This window comes from Heterodontus francisci, chromosome 8 (assembly GCF_036365525.1).
Source record: "Heterodontus francisci isolate sHetFra1 chromosome 8, sHetFra1.hap1, whole genome shotgun sequence".
Classification (NCBI taxonomy): Eukaryota; Metazoa; Chordata; class Chondrichthyes; order Heterodontiformes; family Heterodontidae; genus Heterodontus; species Heterodontus francisci.
In genome coordinates this window covers 106,396,236-106,408,872 of record NC_090378.1, presented here as the reverse complement: position 1 = coordinate 106,408,872, position 12,637 = coordinate 106,396,236, and the positions used below count along the sequence as shown (strand labels likewise).

At 44.6% G+C, this 12,637-nt stretch overlaps 1 protein-coding gene across 1 annotated transcript in view; it reads left to right on the top strand.

The window, feature by feature from the left end:
* The first annotated feature begins 8,103 nt into the window (after positions 1–8,103).
* Positions 8,104–12,637, top strand: part of LOC137373236 (torsin-1A-interacting protein 1-like) — a 59,310-nt gene continuing 54,776 nt past the window's right edge. The window contains exon 1 of the mRNA XM_068038087.1: positions 8,104–8,219. Coding sequence (XP_067894188.1) covers positions 8,104–8,219 — 116 coding nt within the window. The remainder of the gene's footprint in view (positions 8,220–12,637) is intronic.

Here is a 12,637-nt window from a genome sequence, read left to right as displayed (position 1 = left end):
GGAGTGTCTTAGGTTACAGGAAGATATAGACGGGATGGTCAAATGGGCAGAAAAGTGGTAGATGGAATTTAACGCTGAAAAGTGTGAGATGATGCACTTTGGAAGGAGTAATGTGACATGGAAGTATTCAATGAATGGACTGACACTGGGAAGTTCCGAGGAACAAAGGGACCTTGGCGTGTTTGTCCATAGATCTCTGAAGGCAGAAGGGCAGGTTAATAGGGTGGTGAAAAAGGCATATGGGACATTTGCCTTTATCAATCGAAGCATAGATTACAAAAGCAGGGAGGTCATGTTGGAGTTGTACAGAACTTTGGTAAGGCCACAGCTGGAGTAGTGTGTGCAATTCTGGTTGCTACATTATAGGAAGGATGTGATTGCATTGGAGGGGGTGCAGAGGCGATTCACCAGGATGTTGCCTGGGATGGAACATTTTAACTATGAAGAGAGGTTGGATAGGCTTGTGTTGTTTTCACTGGAGCAGAGAAGACTGAGGGGTGACCTGATCGAGGTGTACAAGATTGAGGGGCGTGGACAGAGTGGATAGGGAGCAGCTGTTCCCCTTAGTTGAAGGGTCAGTTACAAGGGATCACAAGTTTAAGGTGAGGGGCGGGAGGTTTGAGGGGGACTTGAAGAACTTTTTTACCCAGAGGGTGGTGACGATCTGGAATGCCCTGCCTGGGAGGGTGGTAGATACAGGTTGCCTCACATCCTTTAAAAAGTACAGCGATTTTCAGCTGCTTCATCAATGACCTTCTCTCCTTTTATAAAGTCAGAAGTGAGGATGTTCACTGATAATTGCACAGTGTTCAGTACCATTCACAATTCCTCAGATACTGAAGCAGTCTGTGTTCACATGCAGCAAGACCGGGACAACATTCAGGCTTGGGCTGATATGTGTCAAGAGACATTCACGCCATACAAGTGCCAGGCAATGACCATCTCCAATAAGAGAATTTAACTATTTCCCCTCGACATTCAACAGCATAACCATCACTGAATGCCCCACCATCAACATCCTGGGAGTTATCATTGAACAGAAACTGAACTGGAGCAGCAATATAAATATAAGAGCAGGTCAGAAGCTGGGAATTCTGTGGTGAGTAACTCACCACCTGTCTCCCCAAAGCTTGTCCACCATCTACGAGGCACAGGCCCAGAGTGTGATGAATGCTCGCCACTTGCCTGGATGCCTGCAACTCCAACAACACTCCAGAAGCTTCACACCATCCAGGAAAAAGAAGTATGCTTGATCAGCACCCCAACAAAGACCTTCAGTCCCTCCACCACCGGTGCACAGTGACAGCACTGTGTACCATGTACAAGATACATTGCAGCAACTCACCAAACACCTTCCACAGCACCTTCCAAACCTCTACCATCTGGAAGGACAAGGGCAGCAGACACATGGGAACACGACCACCTGCAAGTTTCCCTCCATGTCACATATCATCCTGACTTGCAACAATATCATTCCTTCACTGTCACTGGGTCAAAAACCTGCAACTCCCTTCCCAACAACATGGACAGCAGCAGTTCAAGAGACAAGGTCACCGCCACCTTCTCAAGGACAATTAGGGATGGACAACAAATGCCGGCCTTGCCAGTGATGCTCACATTCCATGAAAGAATAAAATAAAAATCTATGCTGCTCCCCAACTCTGGCCACTTGAGTCACCCCTATTTTAATTGGTCCACGATAGGTGACTGTGCTTTCAGCTGCCCAGGCCCTAAGCTCTGGAACTCCCTCCCGAAATCTTTCCACTTCTTTCCTCCTTTAAGATGCTCCCTAAAACCAAGTTTTTGACCATCTCTCCTAATATCCCCTTATGTGAATCGGTGTCAAATTTTGTTTGATAATGCTCCTGTGATGCACTTTGGGACATTTTACCACATTAAAGGTGCTATAAAAATGGAAGTTGTTGTGATAATGCGACACATCCCTTACTACCACCTGAGCAGCAAGCAGTGCAAGAGGAGGATGATGAGCGTGAGGAACTTCAGCCATTAGTATCCCAAGTTGTCAGAGCGCCAAGAGACCAACTCATCCTACAACGCTTCATGTGAACCACAGGAACAGGAGTAGGCCATTTTGCCCTTCGAGCCTGCTCCGCCATTCTATCTGATCATGGCTGATCTGATTGTGGTCTCAAATCCATTATCCTGTCTGCACCCCATAACCCTTGACTCCCTTTTCTATGAAAAATATATCTAACTCTGCCTTGAATAAATTCAATGACCCAGCCTCCACTGTTTGCTGGAGAAGAGAATTCCATAAACTAATAGTCCTGAGAAAAAAAAATTCTCCTCATCTCTGTTAAAAGGAAGACCCCTTATTTTTAAACTGTGTTCCCTAGTTCTAGTCTCCCCCACAAGAGGAAACATATTCCTGGTATCTACCCTATCATGTCCCCGCAGGATCTTATATCTTTCAATAAGATCACTTCTCATTCTTTTGAACGCCAATGGGTCAAGGCCCAACCTGTTCAACATTTCCTCATAAGTCCTTCATCTCAGGAATGAGTCAAGTGAACCGTCTCTGAACTGCCTCCAATGCATTTATATCCTTTTTCAAATAAGGAAACCAAAACTGTACACAGTACTCCAGATTTGATCTCAACAAGGCCCTGTACAGATAGTGTACAACTTCCCTACTTTTATATTCCATTCCCTTTGTAATCAACACTAAACATTCCAGTTGCCTTCTTAATCACTTGCTGTACCTGCATGCTAACTTTTTGTGATTCATCCCCAATATACCAACAGTTTTGCAAATCCAAAAACAATTAATCCAATAACTTAATTCCATCTGTGTACAAAATATAACAAGAATAATTGAGCAACATCCTTGAAAAACCCTTTGATACTTGCCTTGTGTGCTTGTTTACCTATACTAGTGCTCCTCTAGTGTATTCCCATTGGCCACAGCTTGGTAGGTGGAAACCTACTGAGGTTCCATTGAGGACAATTCACGTGGCCATAGTGGGTGACCTCACACAGCTCTGGGCTCTTGAGGACCCAAACGCAGCATCTGTATGCAACCAACAGTGTCCTCAGTGACCTCATTGCAGCCTTGGTCCAAACATGGACAAGAGAGCTAAATTCAAGAGGTGAGGTGAGCGTGACTGCCCTTGACATCAAGTCAGCATTTGACTGCAAGTGGCATCAATGAGCCCCAGCAAAATTGAAGTCAATGGGAATCGGGGGCAAACTCTCCACTGGTTGGGAGTCATACCGAGCATGAAAAGATGGTTGTTGGAGGCCAAACATCTCAGTCCCAGGACATTGTTGCAGGAGTTCTTCAGGGTAGTGTCCTAGGCCCAACTATCTTCAGCTGCTTCAATGGGCACCACAGTCTCACAGCTCCAGTGACCCGGGTTCAGTTCTGGTTACTGCCTGTGCGGAGTTTGCAAGTTCTCCCTCTGACTGTGGGTTTCTGCCGGGTGCTCCGGTTTGCTGCCACAGCCAAAGACTTGCAGGTTGATAGGTAAATTGGCCATTGTAATTTACCCTAGTGTAGGTAGGTGGTAGGAGAATTGAGGGAAGGTGGGGATGTGGTAGGGGTAATGGGATTAACGAAGGATTAGTATAAATGGGTGGTTGGTGGTCGGCACAGACTAGGTGGGCCAAAGGGCATGTTTCAGTGCTGTTATCTCTCTCTGCTTCATTAATGACCTTCCCTAGATCAGAAGTGGGGATGTTCGCTGATTGCATTGTTCAGTACCATTCGTGACTCCTCAGATAATGAAACAGTCTATGTTCACATACAGCAAGACCTGGATAACATTCGCGCCAGGCAATGACCATCTCCAACAAGAGACAATCAAATCATATCGCCTTGATATTTAATGTCATTACTGTTACGAGTTTCCATAATTTTTGTTAAAACTTGGAATCTATATTTTAAAATCGAAGCAGCTGAAATTTGGGTGTTTTTTTGGCAGGAACTTCGACAAGGGGTTGCAGCGGACATGATTTTACTGGAGACCATGTGATTTCAAGTAAACATAGCAGGGGGTTTGACTTAAGAGCTATTCTGTGTTCTGACAACACAGAATTTATGATTATCATGGGACTTGCTTGGGAAAAAGTTTGGTTTCATTTTGAACTGTTAAAAGCCAGTAGATTTGGACTAAAGGAGGCAGTTGGAATTTGATATGCACCTGCCAGGAGATCAGAAGAAAAACTGGACCCGTTACCTCTTTGAAGAATCTCTGCTCTTGAAAAGCAGAAGCTTGCATGAAGTTGTACTCTTGCCTCATATTTTTGAAGAACTCCTGAATGTTGGCAGAAACCTTGCATCTTTAAAAAGGACTTTGCATCGAATGTGTAAGAACCGACACCTTTGTTGTTGCACACCTACTGTAAGATCTATGTGAAGCCTTCTACAGTTGCATTTCTTTAAACGCCTACCCAAACTGACTGTTCATCAACCTCACCGGAAAAATTCCTAGTGGCAGCCAACTATTCGACTTTGGGACACCTCGCCAAAACAAAGGACTTCCTTCCATATCATTAGAATTAGAATTAGAACATTACAGCGCAGTACAGGCCCTTCGGCCCTCGATGTTGCGCCGACCTGTGAAACCATCTGACCTACACTATTCCATTTTCATCCATATGTCTATCCAATGACCATTTAAATGCCCTTAAAGTTGGCGAGTCTACTACTGTTGCAGGCAGGGCGTTCCACGCCCCTACTACTCTGAGTAAAGAAACTACCTCTGACATCTGTCCTATATCTATCACCCCTCAACTTAATCATGGCAGACAGTTTTTTTTATTCCTTCTACTTCTTTGTAACAGCTGTAAACAAAAGATCCTTTTTTTTCCTGGTTAACTGGTTTTTGGATGTATGTGAGAGGGCTTAGGATAATAATATGGGGCTTTAATATTTCAATTTGCGTATATATTTACTTTATTATTGGTTAAGACTTAGTTTATAATAAAACAGATCATTTTGTTTATTAAAGAAACCTGGTTGGTATGCTTTATTCTGGGAACAGGGTATTGAATTGGCTGTTTCAGTAAGTGGGAAAATTTATTGATCTGACCTGGGGAGAAGTGGGACTGAATTAACAATGCACTCCTCCCACCTCAGTCATAACATTACCATCGTTGAATTCCCCTACTGTTAATATCCTGAGGGTTACCATTGTCCAGAAACTTAACTGGACCAGCCATGTAAATACTGTGGCTACAAAAGCAGGTCAGAGGCTGGAAATTCTGTGGCGAGTAGCTTACCTCGTGACTCCCCAGAGCCTGTCCACCATCTACAAGATACAGTCAGGAGTGTGATGGAATACTCTCCACTTGCCTGGATGATTGCAACTCCAATAACACTGAAGAAGCTCGACAACAGCCAGGACAAAGCAGCCCGCTTGATCGGCACCCACCCACCACCTTAAACATTCACTCCCTCCAGCACAAGTGCACAGAAGCAACAGTGCGTACCATGTACAAGATGCACTGCAGCAACTCACCATGCCTCCTTTGACACCACCTTTCAAACCCACAACCTCTACTACTTAAAAGGACAAGGGCAGCAGACGCATGGGAGCACCACGACCTGCAAGTTCCCCTCCAAGTCACACACAGTCATTGAGTCATACAGCATAGAAACAGGCCCTTCGGCCCACCGTATCCATGCCGACCATAATGCCCATCTATACTAATCCCACCTGCCTGCATTAATTCCATATCCCTCTATGCCTTGCTCATTCAAGTACCTGTCCAGATGCCTCTTAAATGTTGCTACTGTTCCTGCCTCCACCACCTCCTCATACAGCTCATTCCAGATACCCACTATTCTTTGTGTGAAAACTTTACCCCTTTGATCCCCTTTAAACCTCATCTGTCTCACCTTAAATCTATGCCCTCTAGTTTTAGTCACCCCTACTATGGGAAACAGACTCTGGCTATCCACCCTATCTATGCCTCTCATAATTTTATATACCTCTATCATGTCCCCTCTCAGCCTCCTTCGCTCCAGGGAAAACAGACCCAGCCTATCCAATCTCTCTTTATAACTCAAGCCCTCCATACCAGGCAACATCCTTGTGAATCTTTTCTGCACCCTCTCTAGCTTAATCACATCCTTCCTGTAGTGCAGCGACCAGAACTGCACACAGTACTCCAAATACGGCCTAACCAACATTATGTGCAACTGTAACATGACGCCCCAACTCTTGTACTCAATGCCTCGGCCGACGAAGGCAAGCATGACATACGCCGCCTTCACCACCCTGTCTACCTGTGTTGTCACTTTCAGGGAACCATGTACTTGCACCCTAATGTCTCTCTGCTCAAGAACACTCCCCAGAGCCCTGCCATTCACTGTGTATGTCCTGCCCTGGTTTAACTTCCCAAAATGCATCACTTCACACTTGTCTGCGCTAAATTCCACTTGCCAATCCTTTGCCCACTTTCCCAGTTTATCTATATCCTGTTGTAACCTTAGACAACTTTCTTCACTGTCCACTATACCACCAATTTTGGTGTCATCTGCAAACTTACTAATGCCCCCTACATTCACATCCAAGTCATTAATATATATGACAAACAACAGAGGGCCCAGCACTGATCCCTGCGGTACACCACTGGTCACCGGCCTCCAATCAAAAACAACCCTCCACTACCACCTTCTGCCTCCTATCACCCAGCCAATTTTGTATCCATTTTGCTAGCTCACCCTGGATCCCATGTGTTCGAACCTTCTGGACCAGGCTACCATGCGGGACCTTGTCAAAGGCCTTGCTAAAGTCCATGTAGACAACGTCCATCGCCCTGCCTTCGTCAAACCTCTTGGTCACCTCCTCGAAAAACTCAATCAAATTCGTGAGACATGATTTCCCACGCACAAAGTCATGCTGACTATCCCTGATCAGACTATGCCTTTCCAAATGCATATAAATCCTGTCTCTCAGAATCCCTGCCAATAACTTTCCCACCACTGATGTAAGGCTCACCAGCCTGTAGTTCCCTGGCTTATCCCTGCTGCCCTTCTTAAATAAAGGCACAACATTAGCTATCCTCCAGTCTTCCAGTACCTCACCCGTGGCTAACGATGATCATCCAGACATGGAACTATATTGCCTTTCCTTCACTATCGCTGGTTCAAAATCCTGGAACTTCCTTCCTTACAGCACTGTGGGTGTACCTACACTATATGGACTGCAGCGGTTCAAGAAGGTGGCTCACCACCACCTTCCCAAGGGCAACTAGGAATGGGCAACAAATGCTGGCCTTGCTAGAGATGCTCACATCTCATGAAAGAATTAAAAAACTGTGGGTGGGAGGGAGCTGGCACCTTGGGAGAGAACAGCAGCTGCTTCTACCATGGCAAGATGGCCACTCATCTGGGAATGCAATTCAGCATTTCTAGGGTTCTGTGCGAGAACAGAATGCAGGAGTGATTTGACATCCTGTGAGAACCCATCCACATCAGCTTCCAGAGGCAAGATGGCAACTGTGGCATTTATGGCAACATTCTGAGCTGTCAGCAAAGGCTCCATCATGGTGGGCGCCACTATTGATTTCATGGAGCTGACCATTCGCTATATGCTGGAGTCCTTACTCATTGAATAGAAGCTCGCTTGCAGGCTGACAAATGCATTTAGCATTTCCTGGTCTATGCCCATTGGTCTTCTTTGGTAAACTAGGCCCTCAAAGTCAGCATGAGAGTCCTCTGCAGCAGAACTAGTATGTGATCACACTCTTCAGCGAGCTGGCACCTTGGCTTCCTATCTCCTGCACACTTGTAGTTGTAAATTCATCAAGTGAAGAATCTTGCTCTAACCTACCCTCTATGGTATGCATGGTGTCAGTTTCTGAGCTGGTAACTGCTCAGTCAGACTTAGTAATGCTGTATCATCTCTATACTTCCTCCTCTTGAAGTGAAGCCTTGATTTTTGAGCAGCTGAAGAGAAAGAGAGGGACAAGGGTGACCTTTAGTGTGAAGAAAGAGCAGAGGGATGTATAGCTGCTGAAAGCTGCAGCTTATTATGCAGAGTGTAGAGTGAGCTAGAAGATGAAAAGGGAAAAAAATACATTGTGAAGAAACCCTATATGATGCCACTTCTAGCATTGCCACTGACCACGATCATGACGCCCCTCCCCTGTGATGGCCAGTACATCTTCCAGAGGAGAAGGGGTATGCAGGTGTGCTCTGCCTCCTCCAGTTTTGGTCTCTCTCCCTATGCTGTGTGCAAGATTATCCTGTAATAAAGAAATGTGCGTGTGACAACCTTGTGAGCTGTTTGGAGGATGTGCCTTATATATTCTAATAATAAGTATGTTGTATATAAGATGCGAGGTGTGGGGAAGTGAGGGTTGTTATAGTGGTGAGAGTAGCTGAAGGAGATGGAGTGAAACATGGCACAGTGATTATTGGAGCATTAAGTGTGAAGGGGTGTACTGTGAGAAGCATTGTTGCAGATTTAAGTAAAGATGTATGAGTTAAGATTCTTACCTTGACAACTCGGGTGAAGTCACTGAATTTTTTTTTGTATTGCAGTCATCTCCAAGGAGCTAAGCTCCTTGTATTGAACTTCTCGATGACCTCTTTCCACTGATGGTGGATGTGTTGCCTGGAGGGCTTTCTGTCCTCAAGGGGGAACAGAATTCCTCCTCAGGCAACAGCCTGGACTCAGGTCTCCAAAGCTGGGTGCCCTCTCTGGATTTCTACCAGCCATTTTTTTTAATTTCCAAAGTTTCCCTGCTGTCTTCAATCAGTAAGACTGCCTTTAAATTTCATGTCAAGCTCAAATATCTGGCCACCGAAACAGGTGGGTATTGAGTAAGACTTTAAAAAAAACCTTATAGGCAGTAATTCTTGTGGACAGGAAGTATATGCGATATGCAAGAAATTTGGTATAGAATAATAATGGTTACAGCATAGGAGGCCATTCAGCCTGTCATGCCTGTGCCGGTTGTCTGCAAGAGTAGCTCACCTGGTCCCACTCCCCAGCTCTTTTCTGTAGCCCTGCAAATTTCCTCTCTTTAGGTGCTTATCGGAAGCCCTTTTGAAAACCATATTTGAATCTACCTTCACCAGACAGTGTATTCCAGATCCTAGCCACTCGCTGAGTAAAAAATATTTTCCCTTTGTCACGGTTCTTTTGGCATTCACTTTTTGTATCAGTGTCCTCTGGTTCTCGACCCTTCTGCCAATGGGAACAGTTTTTCCCTATCTACTGTCTAGAAAGATTCACTGCTCCCTCAAATTATAGAAGAAATTAGCTTCACAAAAACGTTATTTGCCATAAAACAAGCTAGGTCTCCCTTCTTGGTGGGATGGAATAGCTCCAAAAGGAACAGGATTGTCTGACATCACAGGTAATCAAAAATTTGCTCCAAATGAATTCTGGAAGGTCAAAGACAAAATTTTCAACTCCTACAACAATCTTCACTCCCTTGCCATTAACTTGATCCCCTAACCCAGCTATACACTTTGACTGAACCAGGCTGTCTGAAGCCATTGCATCATCTTCAACCCACAGTTGGGTTTCAAACTCCACATCCTAGTTATTACCAAAACCATTACTTCAATTTCCATAAATTGTTCACCTCCACTCCTACCTCACCTGCACATTCACTGCAACCAGTGCAGGAATGTCCTGTGGCTATTCCCCTGCAAAACAGACATACTGCTTTGGATACTGTTGGGGGGAATGGCCTCTCAGAGGAAAGCAGCAACAGCCCAATTTGTTACACCATGGTTGGCTCTACTGCACAGGGGAGGAGTAAAAAGTGTGGGAATGCAATAGTAATAGAGGATTCAATTGTAAGGGAAATAGATAGGCATTTCTGTGGCTGCAAGAGAGACTCCAGAATGGTATGTTGCCTCCCTGGTGCCAGGGTCAAGGATGTCTCAGAGTGGTTACAGGACATCTTGAAGGGGGAGGGTGAACAGCCAATGGTCGTGGCACACATTGGTACAAATTATGTAGGTAAAAAAAAGGATGCGGTTCTAAAAGCAGAATATAGGGAGTTAGGAAGCAAGTTGAAAAGTAGGACCTCAAAGGTAGTGATCTCAGGATTACTACCAGTGCCACCTGCTAGTCAGAGTAGAAATAGCAGGATATATCAGATGAATACGTGGCTGAAGAGATGGTGTGAGGGGGAGGGTTTTAGATTCCTGGGACCGGTTCTGGGGGAGGTGGGACCAGTACAAACTGGACGGGTTACACCTGGGCAGGACCGGGACTGATGTCCTAGGGGGAGTATTTGCGAGAGTGGTTGGGGAAGGTTTCAACTAAAATGGCATGGGGATGGGAACCTTTGCAAGGAATCAGAGGAGGGGGAGATCAAAGACAAGAACAAAAGAACAGTAAGGGGAATAAGAAAAGTGATAGGCAAAGAAATCAAGGGCCAGAATCAAACAGGGCCACAGTGAAAAATAGTGGGAAGGGGCCAAGTAATGATAGAAAGACAAGCCTTAAGGCTTTGTGCCTTAACGTGTGGAGCATTCGCAATGAAGTGGATGAATTAATTACGCAAATAGATGTAAATGGGTATGATATATTCGGGATTACGGAGACATGGCTGCAAGATGACCAGGGATGGGAAATGAACCTCCAGGGGTATTCAGTATTTAGGAAGGACAGACAAAAAGCAAAAGGCGGTGGAGTTGCTTTGCTGGTAAAAGAGGAAATTAACGCAATAGTGAGGAAAGATATTAGCTCTGATGATGTGGAATCTGTATGGGTAGAGCTGAGAAACACTGAGGGGCAAAAACATTAGTGGGGGGTTGCATATAGACCCCCAAACTGTACTGGTGATGTTAGGAACGGCAATAAACAAGAAATTAGAGATGCATGCGATAAAGGAACATCTGTAATTATGGGTGACCTTAATCTGCATATAGATTGGGCAAATCAAATTAGTCACAATACCGTAGAGGAGAAATTCTTGGAGTGTATACAGGATGGTTTTCTGGACCAATATGTTGCGGAACCAACTAGAGAACAGGCCATCCTAGACTGGGTATTGTGTAATGAGGGGGGAATAATTGACAATCTAGTTGTGCGAGACCCCTTGGGGATGAACGACCATAATATGATAGAATTCTTCATCAAGATGGAGAGTGACATAGTTGATTCTGAGACTAGGGTCCTGAATCTTAAAGGAAACTACAAAGGTATGAGGTGCGAGTTGGCTATGATGGATTGGGAAATGTTACTTAAAGGGACGATGGTGGAAAGGCAATGGCAAACATTCAAAGAGCACATGGATGAACTGCAACAATTGTTTATTCCTGTCTGGCGCAAAAGTAAAACGGGAAAGGTAGTCAAACCATGGCTTACAAGGGAAATTAGAGATAGTATTAGATCCAAGGAAGAGGCATATAAATTCGCCAGAAAAAACAACAGATCTGAGGATTGGGAGCAGTTAAGAATTCAGCAAAGGAGGACCAAGGGATTGATTAAGAAGGGGAAAATAGAGTACGAGAGCAATCTTGCAGGGAACATAAAAACTGACTGTAAACGTTTCTATAGGTATGTGAAGAGAAAAAGATTAGTGAAGACAAATGTAGGTCCCTTACAGTCAGAACAAAGAAATGGCTGACCAACTAAATGCATACTTTGGTTCTGTCTTCACAAAGGAAGACACAAATATCATACCAGAAATGTTGGGGAACACAGGGTTCAGAGTGAGAGAAGAACTGAAGGAAATCAGGATTAGTAGAGAAATGGTGTTGGGGAAATTGATGGGATTGAAGGCCGATAAATCCCCAGGGCCTGATGGTCCGCATCCCAGAGTACTTAAGGAAAAGTGGATGCATTGGTGGTCATCTTCCAAGATTCTGGAACAGTTCCTACAGATTGGAGGGCAGCTAATGTAACCCCACTATTTAAAAAGGGAGGTAGAGAGAAAGCAGGGAGTTATAGACCAGTCAGTGGGGAAAATTCTAGAGTCCATTATCAAAGATTTTATAGCAGAGCACTTGGAGAACAGTGGTAGAATCGGACAGAGTCAGCATGGATTTACAAAAGAAAAAATCATGCTTGACAAATTTACTAGAATTCTTTGAGGATGTAACTAGCAGAGTTGATGAGGGGGAGCCAGTGGATGTGGTTTATTTGGACTCTCAGAAGACTTTCGACAAAGGCCCACATAAGAGATTAGCGTGTAAAATTAAAGTGCATGGGATTCGGGGTAGTGTATTGCAATGGATTGAAAATTGGTTGGCAGACAGGAAACAAAGAGTAGAGATAAAGGGGTCTTTTTCCGAATGGCAGGCAGTGACTAGTGGGGTACCGCAGGGATTGGTGCTAGGATCCCAGCTATTCAGAATATATATCAATGATTTAGATGAGGGAACTAAATGTAATATTTCCAAATTTGCAGAATACACAAAATTGGGTGGGTGAGTTATGAGGAGGATGCAGAGCGGCTTCAGGGTGATTTGGACAAGTTGAGAGAGTGGGCTAATGCATGGCAGATGCAGTATAATGTGGATAAATGTGAGGTTATCCACTTTGGTAGCAAAAAAGGAAGGCAGATTATTATCTGAATGGCTATAAACTGAGAAAGGGGAATATGCAACGAGACCTGGGTGTTCTCGTACACCAGTCGCTGAAGGTAAGCATGCAGGTCCAACAGGTGGTAAAAAAGGCAAATGGTATGTTGGCCT